General features: G+C 41.3%; 2 protein-coding genes across 2 annotated transcripts in view; one reads left to right on the plus strand and one right to left on the minus strand.

Annotated features, from left to right (window-relative positions):
* The window catches only part of LOC109955448 (serine/threonine-protein phosphatase 2A 55 kDa regulatory subunit B gamma isoform), an 18,380-nt gene extending 14,271 nt beyond the window's left edge, over positions 1-4,109 (plus strand). The window contains exons 8-10 of the mRNA XM_020591618.1: positions 2-135; positions 2,087-2,178; positions 2,889-4,109. Of these exons, the coding sequence (XP_020447274.1) occupies positions 2-135; positions 2,087-2,178; positions 2,889-3,183 (521 nt within the window). The 3' untranslated portion in view covers positions 3,184-4,109. The remainder of the gene's footprint in view (position 1; positions 136-2,086; positions 2,179-2,888) is intronic.
* Positions 4,110-6,644: 2,535 nt separating this feature from the next.
* Positions 6,645-11,034, minus strand: part of wfs1b (Wolfram syndrome 1b (wolframin)) — a 16,787-nt gene continuing 12,397 nt past the window's right edge. The window contains exon 10 of the mRNA XM_020596133.1: positions 6,645-9,441. Coding sequence (XP_020451789.1) covers positions 7,896-9,441 — 1,546 coding nt within the window. The 3' untranslated portion in view covers positions 6,645-7,895. The remainder of the gene's footprint in view (positions 9,442-11,034) is intronic.

The following is an 11,034-nucleotide window of genomic DNA, read 5'->3' on the forward strand; positions in this document are numbered from 1 at the left end:
TTCTTCTCTGAGATAATCTCCTCAGTGTCAGATGTCAAGTTCAGCCACAGTGGCCGCTACCTGCTCACCAGAGACTATCTGACTGCCAAAGTCTGGGACCTCAACATGGAGAGCAAGCCCCTGGAGACATACCAGGTGTGTGATGGACCATACGGCAGTGTTTAAATACAAGAAATACCACAGTATATATTATCTTTCAGACTCAGCTACGGTGGTGAGATTTGTTCCGGAGCCGTTTTACTCTGGGCAGAGTCCACTAAGCAATGGTTGAGGAAGTATTAACATACTTTCCTTTGAATCGAATCCTCGCTCAGATGTGTGAGATTTTGTTTCCTACTACTATAATTTGGTATAAGCTTGGATTTCCAGTCAGTGACTGATGGTATTCCAGTAATTACTCTAGGAGCACCACCACTACAGCGCACAGTGTTCAGGCAGAATACTAAAGTTGTGGATGTAGTAGCTTATTTAGTGTTTTTTATTTCAACATCTCTTTTTCAAGGGAGACCTGGCCAAGATAGCAGCCATACAAATTTACATTTATATTAGGTGGGATAGAAATGAATCATTGGAAGGACGTTGCCTCTTAGAATCACAGAACTTGATATATTTTTCCACAATAATTGGATTGATTACGTGAATGAACATCTTCTCATCTGAGAATCGACAGAAACTCATATCTGTGGACCTAAACTCTGCACAATAGGTGACTCTGTTAGTGTTTGACAGATTAATACATACAGGAGGCAAACGCACACAGTGACAGGCTAATAATTTCTTTTCTGTTTGCATGCTGTTTTTCACACATCTACGCTCACCTTGTGTCCAAATATGTCACTTGCGAGTGTTTACAGTCAGCCACACCAGCTTCTGTTTACGAGGGGGTGAAGGGTGGAAAGCAGATTCGCCATGTACTCATACAGGGGGTGAATGTTTGTGTGTGTGTGTGTGTATTTGCCTATGAGCCAGAAGTGGGAGGCTAAGATGCATTGCAACTATTTATGGGCTGCTGAATGTCTACTCATAAAGTGAAGTGGGAAGGAGGGATACCTTGCACAGCGCCCAACACCTAGATCTGCAATGCAGCACAGAGATGGAAGAAGAGGAGGGGAAGGAGGGGGATGAGGGGTGAAAATTTGGGAGGTGGTGGTGTGATGAGAGGAGGACAGAAGAATGCAGTGAGAGTTTGTAAATGAGAGGATGAGAGTGTGATGGTAGAGGCTGAATAGACCAAGTGCGGGAAGAGAGAGTCGAAGGAGAGAAGAAGGATTTCAGGGAAAACTGCTCCTGTTTTGGCAAATTTACACTCTTACTCCTCCTGGATCATGAAAAATATGCACAAATCCATGAGGGATGAGACACTGTTCTCTAAATCAGAGATCATGGGGATGGTACTGTATCATTTCACCCCAGGCAGGAAGCCCCACAGGGGAAAACAAAGATGTCACTGGGTCTGATGTACAACCATGAGCCGACCTCAGTTTGACCGTTACTGATTGCGAGGCGAGTATTGACTGCTGACTTTATGCAGAATGAGAAAACGGGGGCCTGAATGCAGAGCGCGGTGGCTGGAGTGAGGTGTAGATTTCATCTCCTTGCATCACAGTGCTGACACAGACAGGTCAAATGAAAGCACAAGGGTAGACAGTAATTAGTCAGTGAATGTGTGTGTGTGTGTGTGTGTGTGTGTGTGTGTGTGTGTGTGTGTGTGTGTTCACATGTGTCTCTGTTATCACGCCCTTGGTGGGTTTGATAATACAGGGCTAGATGTAATGGGTTTATGGATATTGAAAAAGAGTTTATATTAAAAAGCACTCCTGGCACCTGTACTACTGAGGGCAGGTGGTTATTAGTGTTGCCTTCAGGGAGCTTTGTGGTACAGCTTAGCCACATTTAATGTGTTTTCTCTGTGCTGAACTTTGAATGTGTGTGTGTGTGTGTGTGTGTGTGTTTTCTTCTGCTCACTCTTCTATTTATAGTTTATATATAGAGTCAGAACCTGGGAGTGAGGTAGCTGTTTGCTGGACTAATTTTTTAATCATATCTGTGTGTGTGTGTGTGTGTGTGTGTGTGTGTATTCCTCCAGGTTCATGATTACCTCCGCAGCAAGTTGTGTTCACTTTACGAAAACGACTGCATCTTTGACAAGTTTGAGTGTGCCTGGAATGGCTCGGACAGGTACCTGAAGTGTTGGTTTTTTATTTATTCCTTTTGTTTTTCAATAATTAATGTATGAAGGCTAAATGTCCCAAAGCGGAACATGTCAAAACTGGTGTCTCTTTAACGGGCTATTAATTGTCAGTAAAGGTCGGTTCATCCAAGTGTTTATCTTTCCATATCTTATGTGGATTTTCAAATGCATTATTTCTCCTGTTTCTGGTTGCTCAGAATAGTCCATATACTTTACAGTGAACAGTGTAATATGCACAGTTTTCTTCTAAAAAGTAGTTAGAGTGAAAACAATTCACAGCCTCTTTTGTAGATGATCCAGGTCTTTGTTTATGGTCACATACATGCTGCAGTGCAGGTCAGTTGGCTTTACATTTACAGGTTCGAATCAGGGTTGCGTCAGGAAGGGCATCTGGCGTAAAACACGTGCCAAATGTCAACATGCAAGTTGTCAGTGTGACGATTTGCTGTGGCGACCCCTAAACGGGAAAAAGCTGAATGTAACATTCACTTGGACAAATTTACTGAGATACTAAGTGAAGAATGTTCAGTGTAGGAAGAAGTCAGTTTGCCATTTCTGTGAAATAGCTCTAAATTCAGAAAAGTGATGGATGAATAAGGTTAGTTAGGGGCCAGTGATGGTCTTCAGCAGGTCAGTACTTGGAAGAATGTCTCAGACTGCAGTAACTGGATCCTTCTTTTCCTCTTCCACTGTCCAGTGTGATCATGACTGGAGCCTACAACAACTTTTTCCGCATGTTTGACCGCAACACCAAGCGCGACGTGACCCTGGAGGCATCGAGAGAGAGCAGCAAACCCCGAGCTGTCCTGAAGCCGCGGAGGGTCTGTGCCGCTGGAGGAAAGCGGCGGAAAGACGACATCAGCGTGGACAGCCTGGATTTCACCAAGAAGATCCTGCATACAGCCTGGCACCCGACTGAGAACATCATCGCTATCGCTGCCACCAACAATCTGTACATTTTCCAGGACAAGCTCAATTCTGAGATGCATTAATGAACGGATGTCAGCGGCAGACACTGAGTTTACACCTGAACACACAACTATGCCAGAATGTACACATTTACAGACACCCACACACAAGGCTAACACCCATTCACACACATGATCGAAAAATGTACACATTTAGGTCTTCTTTGACATGCTCCTTCACCTCCTCCCCAGCCTCCTAGTACTGAAAGGACCTAGAAGGGGCTAGAAAAGGGAACAGGCTGGATTACACAGTGAATTACAGTTGCCTGAATTGTGGATTTCTTGATCATTGAGTTGTGGTTGATGGTGTCCTGATTGCTACAGCTCAGCTTCTGAGGGGCATCACCCCCCTCCCAGACTGGAAGGATGTTTACATCTGTCTTTTTTTTTTATTCACCCTCTTTTTCTTTCTCCTCCATCTCCTCCTCTTCTGTGTGTGCCCAAGCAAAGCCTATTCTTATCCCTTGCCCACTGTTTTGTGTAACAAAAGTCCTTGGTTGTTTACTAGCAGCAATGAGTAAAAAAAAAAAACGGGGTATTAATGTAACGCCCTCTTTAATTTCAGGTCAGATAACCCACATCTGTTGTAACTTATTAAATTATCTTAATGATGGTAATTATGATGACAGTTTTAAAGTGATGCAAAGATGAACTCCGAACCCTTCCCTTAACCCAAGTGCACCCAGACACCTCTGAGTTCAGTGAGGTAAAACATTTACAGTCCTGCAGATAGAGCAGAAGTCAAAAGATTTACGCCACAGTCTAATATGACTGAGGGCGCACATTCATATCTGTCCCATGCAGTATGTTTCAGTCATTAATATGTTCTCTGCTGAAACAGGCCCTTAACCTTTGAATGTGGATTCTGCTTCTGGTCTGGGGCTGTGCTGTGTGCTACCTTGCCGTTAAATAAAACTCAATAATAGTAATAAACATTAAAAAAATAATTTCAGCAATCAAGCAAAGAGATGCTGCATGTCAAACAGATTTAGCCTAGGTGTTTATAAATTGACTGACTGACTGACTTGGCTGCCTTCTTAACCATTTAGACTCAGCTGTACAAAGGCTTCAGGGGCCCCCGGGGCCCCTTGCAGCACGATTAACCATAGATGACTGAGCTCTCCTACCTTTTTTTTTTGTGTCTTCGTACACTGAAGCATGTTTACGAGTGTTCGGTTCATACACTTACATGTACATTTTGAATGAAACCATCCAAGAATGAGTTTCTACTGAAACAGAGAACCAAGAGGAATGAGGAATGTCTCTGGCTAATGTTGTACTCTGAAGAAGAAAAAGAAAAAAAATCAAAGGGCCTACATGGTGTCTGTATATACCAACTTATTTTATTTTTAACATCCATAAAAGGACTGCAGACCTGATCATCTGTATTGATGATTGCCTCCAAAGCTACAGCAGAGATACTTTAATCTCTTCAGCCTTCTTCACTGATTATTTTGCTGATCTGCAGGTTTTAATTTTAGAAAGCAGGTTAATCTTTTATGTTTTTGTCAATTTAACGGCACATCCCGACCAAACTGTCCAAAAACATATTTTTGTGTTAATGTATGTTGTTGACAAAAATGTCAAATGGACAGTTGGTCTTTTTTTTCTGAATAAAGATTTCAACGAAATTGCATCCAATGAATGTACAGCTGGGATTTTTATTGCAGTAGTAGTACTGTCATTAATGTTAAGCTAATGTTCACATTTATAGCCTTAATTTACATGGGTCTATAAGGACTCATGATTACAGTGACGTCATGTGGTCTGAGGCGCCACCTAGTGCCATCAGACACTTGTATATGGAGATAAAACAATTCTAGCATGAACTTTAGCAATGACTGCTAAAATTTCTGCATGCCCCTGTTTGAAATCTGAAAGAATTACACACCATGTTTGCAATTTAATAAACAGCACTTCTCTTTTGTTAGTATTGTATGAATGAAAATGGAAGTTCAAGAGATTCTAAACACCTTTCTCTCCCACTGTACCGACAGGGGAAGTCCTAGGCAAAACAGACTTTTTCACAGTGGTGGAAGAAGTACTGGGATTGTTTACGCAAGTAGCAGAGGTGGAAAGAGTAATAAAATTTTGTACTCAAGTAAAAGTACTCTTACTTAAATGAAATTTTACTGAAGTACAAGTAAAGTTACCAGGCTAAAAATCTACTCAAGTAAAAGTAACTCATTAAAAACTTACTCTGAGTAAAAGTAACTGAGTTACTTTTTTTTTTTTAAACAGCAGGGATTCTAGTATAGTTCAAAAAGAGACAAGGGGATATAAATCTCAAGACTGTCTTTAATTTAGGGAACAGCTTTACAAATTAAAGTGCAATAATAGAATTTAATTTAAAAAAAGAATAAAAACATACATTTTAAACATTAAGGGAGATAGTAATTCCAGTACAGATCATCCGGTAAAACATTTTAAACAATACAACCTTTGAATATTGCATAAACTGTGCATTCAGTAGAGCAGCCTAGTGACAGTTCAATAGTTTAAGTCAGAGCCTTATTTTTCCTAAGATATTTTTTTTTATTTTATAAGAGTTACTTAAATATCCTGATTTAACGAAGGCCTAGTCCTGGCTGTGGAACCTTTATCATCCTAAAAGAAGTATTTTTGTTGTGTTGCTGTCCCATGTGCTCAGCACTGTAGCTCTGCTCCTGCACACTGGAAGACTGCTGAGCATTAAACACCGTCTTCTATGAGTAACACTGACTAATGTTACAGTAATGCTTAAATCTTTTGCAACATCAGCAGATCTACTCTAACATGTAACACGTTTCATTCACTTCGTATGACAATCGTGACACTGCTCAATTGTGCGTTGTCCCTGTTAATTACTAACAACATTGACAATGTCACACACTGAGGCAACGCAACAGTACAACAATTATGTAAACTATAAGTACAAGTAATATTAACTTAGTAAGTTAAACTTACCTCAACATGCTCGCGCAGGTTTGATGTCGAGTTTTTATAAGATGCCAGTTTAGTGACTTTGGCAAACACAATTTACACTGCATAATAAAGCTGTTGCCTTTCTTGCGCTTAAAATGAAACTGGTCACTTAAATATGGCCAGGGGTTTGCTTAAAAAATAAGTACACAAAAAAAACTACTCAATTACAGTAACGCGAGTAAATGTAATCCGTTACTTTCCACCACTGGTAAGTAGTAGTACTACAGTCGTTCTGCTCCAAGTAAAAGTGCTAGATTCAAAATGTTACTTAAAAGTACTGTACAAAAGTATTAGCACCAAAATGGGCTTAAAGTACCAAAAGTAAAAGTAGTTATTATGCAGAATGGGACATTGTGGCACATTGATGCATATAATTCGATTGATTATTGATGCACTATTGTTTTTGTCACTTTGATGTTTCAGCTGGTAAAAATGGAGCTAATATGAATTACTGCTGGGTAGCTTGTGAATTTCCCATTAGGGATTAGTTAACTCTTATTATACTGTATTTTGTGGTTAATTTGATTCTGAAAAGTAACTAGTAACTAAAGTTATCCAATAAATGTAGTGGAGTATGATGTAGCAAACAATGAAAATACTCGAGTGAAGTACACATACCTCAAAATTGGACCGGGAAACTGAAGTGACAATGAATTTCAAGCATCACTGTTTTTATTTTTCTAACACCAGTGCTTTTTCTACCGTGATATGTCAAAACATCCTCAGTGACGAAAAGCACGCTGCATTGAAATGGTGATCTCATGTGAGTAAGACCATTAATTATTACCTACAGAGGCAGGACTAATAGCTTCTCAGAACCTTAAAAGTTTATTTCTTTCACATAAATCCTAAATAAATTTTAAATAACAATAGCAAGTAAATGTTTTCATCATATTTATGGGTCACGGTACAGAAAACAGTAGTGACATCCTATCTTAAAACGCATCATTACTCAGGGACTGAAAATGTTCAATATATTAAATCCCTGCACAGCAGAGATGGAAACAAACAGCCAGAGGAGAAAAAGAAAAAGATGTGAACGACGATAGTGGACAACCAGAGAACTGCCCTGTAATGACTACAAGCACAGATCCAGGTGAGTGTTTTAAATCTGAAGGGACAGAGAAACGATTGTCTGTTCTCTAACAAATTACTGTTAAGACATTGTCTTATAAGGCACTTAAATTTCCAATATCAATTATTTTAAAATTACATACAGGACATGTACAGTACTATATAATGTAGTATGATTAAAGCTTGACAGTAAATGAATTGTCACAGTTATTTGAATAACAATCTTGAAAAAAAACTTGTCCTTCGATAATTTGCAGGCACTCTTCAACCAGGAACTTGACTATTTTTTTACTGTCTTATATAATTGTGTGCAGACATAGTGTGCGAACGCAAGCAAACAAAATCAATGACTTCGCTGACAACAATGCACGAATGACTGAAGCTGAGGAGGTTTAGATCAGATCAGTTTTCTTACTTTAGTGTTAGGCAGTAAAAACTTTTTTACTCTGAAGAATTCATTTCATTATATTATATATTCTCACACATTTTGGCTCAAATACTAAATGCATGCAAACGCACAAACTCAAATGTCGGAGTATCTGTCCACCCTCCCCTGTAATCACCAGTACAGCAATTGGATTCTGTTAACAGAAGTGTACAATCATTAATGTTCTTCAGCTGAACATAGTATCATTACACACACCTTTGCATCAGTTTTACATTTCTCCCAGATGTGTGTTTGTCAGATATCGTTCCCTCTACTTCCCCTCCTGTGTCACAGTCTCTGCGTCAGTCTCGGTCTCCGAGTGCTCTAGCTGAGCCGTCAGGAAGGGGTTGAAGAAGAAGTCAAAACCAAACTGCAGCGCATTCTGAGCTGTGCGCCTCCAGTCATGTTCGATTTTGTATTGCCTGCGGCTGGGTGTGCTGGCATCGCCGCATGACACACAGTGGATGGCTTTCAGTTCAAACACGGGCCATTTGGAGCCTAGACGTCCCTCCAGTATGGTACTGAACTCCACCAGGCTTCCAGTGTTTAAGTGCAAGAGTACGGACTTAAACTCATTACTAGCCCGCAGGACTATGTCCTTAGTGGCATCTTCATCTTCTACGATTATTCCATTCTTGGTCTTCCTCTCCAGTGGCATGCCCATTGTGACTTCGAATTTGTATCGATCAAAGCGTCTGATGTGACATTCATTCTTGGCCAGTTTTTTAAGTTTACAGAGGGGGTTTTCTGGAGGGGGAGCTGGGGCAGGCAGAGGCTGGGGCTCAGCCGTTGAGTTTTTTACCTCCTCACACAAAGGATATGGCTCACCATACAGACAGCGCATCCAGTTCCCCACAAGCAAAGGCAGCAGGTTGATAATTGACTGCGGCCCATTCTCAATGTCTGTCACACGGACGTATTTGAAGCGTCCGGTCCAGGTAACTCGATGTCCTTCGAGATGAGAGCAGAGAATCTGAGTTTGAGCCATGTTGGACTCCTTCCAGGCCAGAGGACCACAGAGATTGCTATATTCAGGCCACGTCAGGGTGGAGTTATAAACCTTCATGCCTTCGGACCTGTAGATGTACATCCAGCAGAAGAGCACCATCGCACTGAGCCACACCAGGATGAGCTTGACAATGCTGCTACGTGACAAAGACCGAAAGACCGCAATGGGGTTGAGGCTAAAGCGGGTCCAAAGCCTCAACACTACTGGCACAAAACAAACCGTCAGAGTGACCACCATCTTAGCCAGCTCCAGAGCGAGGAACCACTGCAGTAACTGGATGATAAGCATTGTAGCCAGGCCCAGTGAGAGCACAGGAAGAGCAAACAAGAAGAGGAAGTATCCCACAAAGGTGCGGATGAGCCCTATTGCAGTGGCATTATTAAGGAACACCAAACAGAGCTCACACCAGGTGAAACAAACCAGGTAGGGCACCAAGCACAGGTAGGTGCCCTTGAAGCCTCTCAGCTGGGCCATACGGAAGAGAAGATAAAAAAGGTGTCCATACAGCAAGCACGGCACCCCCAGGTTTAATGCAACTATATCCCCAAGAGGCACTGTGATGAAGGTCATCACAAAGACCCTGAGGAACCAGAGCGAGTCTGGCAGGAAGTGAGCAAGGGTGCACGCACCAGAGAGGACCTCTGTGAGGAGGGCTTTACGAGCAAAGAGCTGAGCTGAGGCGTGAAGGCTGAGGAAGGCGGTGACGGTGAAGAAGAGAGCAACCGCAGCCAGCTCTGAGCAGGGGATCCAGGATTTATCCGCAACAGGGAAGGAGAAAACCACAAAGACCACCGAGAGCAGGAAGTACCTGAAAAAACAAGGAGACAGGGTGTATTCTTTGTGCCACAGAAGTCATTTTTAATAGTAAGTGTATTTATGTTGATTTGACTTTCCTGTTTTTTGAGGTTAATACTTCCCCTTTACCTACATCTTTACACCTTTTTTTTTTTACTAATTATTATTAAAGGAACTATATTTTAAGAATGTACTGTTCACTTCTTCAATGCAATAATACCAAAACAAAAAGCCTGAACTAAACAAAAGCTGTATGACTGTACCTACATGACAGTGATAAACAAATGTTGAAGCCAAACCAGTAAAACCTGAATGAAATTAAACAATGTTTGGAAACCAAACTAAGTAAACACTGAAAAACTGAGCGAAGGATATATGCCAACATATGGATGAATGTAAATAGAGATGAGCCTACAGATAAGGCTCCAAATGCGTCCATCCAAAGTTGGTCTCAGCCTGCTCTAGATCGAGGCCAGGTTCAAAGTGAGCCAGCAAGTCCGTCAGAGCCCGAAAATTTTCCCATGCTTTTGAATTCTGTAAAGAAAAAAAAATCCTCAATTTCTGTTTATGTGTATCTCCTTGGAGAAGAACATCTATACTACAAATCAAGAGTCTTCTAGTAAAATGCTTTAAATTACACTTAGGCACTTTAATATCGCCATCAAGAATACAGATTATGAAATTATCCTAACTGGCCACTAACCTGGAACACACGCAGTGTGCAGATGATCATGGAGAAGAATGAGAGGTAGAAAACCAGAAGAGGAATGAGGAAGATGAAGAACTCGATTGTGAGGTTGGAGATGATAAAGAAGAAGACAAGTGCGTTAACGTGGTGGATGGGGATCAGGGTGCTGAGCCACTGCATGCCAGCTCGTGACGCCCAGTCGATGAGGTGCTCCTTGATCTCCAGCAGAGCGTACAGAGGGAACTTCAGCAACTGGGGGAACCACAAGGAAGTCGAGGTAATCAGCATCAAGGTTAAAGTCTGATTTGAAATAAGATAATTTCTCAAAACAGGCAATTTGAAGATGCCACACTGGGCTCTGGAAAATGTTCTGACATTTTATAGACAAAGTGATTAAACAGCTGGAACCACTGGATTACTGGCAGTTTTTAAATGACTTAATCGATTACCAAAGTAGGTTTATTTTCTGTTAACTGACATGCATGCAAACGCACAAACTCAAATGTTTCTGTTTCAGCAGTAGGGTCTCCCTGAGTCTTCTATCATAGTGTCCCTTTTCATTCAGATGGTGACAGATAACGTGAGCTGACACTGTTGCACCCTGTGCCTCCAGGTCAGCTTGAATTTGTTTGGAAGTTGATCAAGGTTCTTTATCCACCATTTGAACAATCCTTTGTTGCAATCTGTCATCTATTTTTCTCTTTCGTCCATGTCCAGGGGCCTATTTCAAGAAGGCGGTTTTGTCGAAACTCAGAGTTTGTTAACCCCGAAATGAGGGAAACTCTGAGTTTTCGGTTTCAGAAACGGAGGTAACTTAAACCCGTGAAAGCGGGGTAAGTTAAACCCGTTTCACAAAGAGAGGTAATCTAAACTCAGAGTCAGTTACTATGGCAAATTACTCTGTGAACCTAACCTGCT

The sequence above is a fragment of the Monopterus albus genome, unplaced genomic scaffold, assembly GCF_001952655.1.
Source record: "Monopterus albus unplaced genomic scaffold, M_albus_1.0 scaffold2.1, whole genome shotgun sequence".
Classification (NCBI taxonomy): domain Eukaryota; kingdom Metazoa; phylum Chordata; class Actinopteri; order Synbranchiformes; family Synbranchidae; genus Monopterus; species Monopterus albus.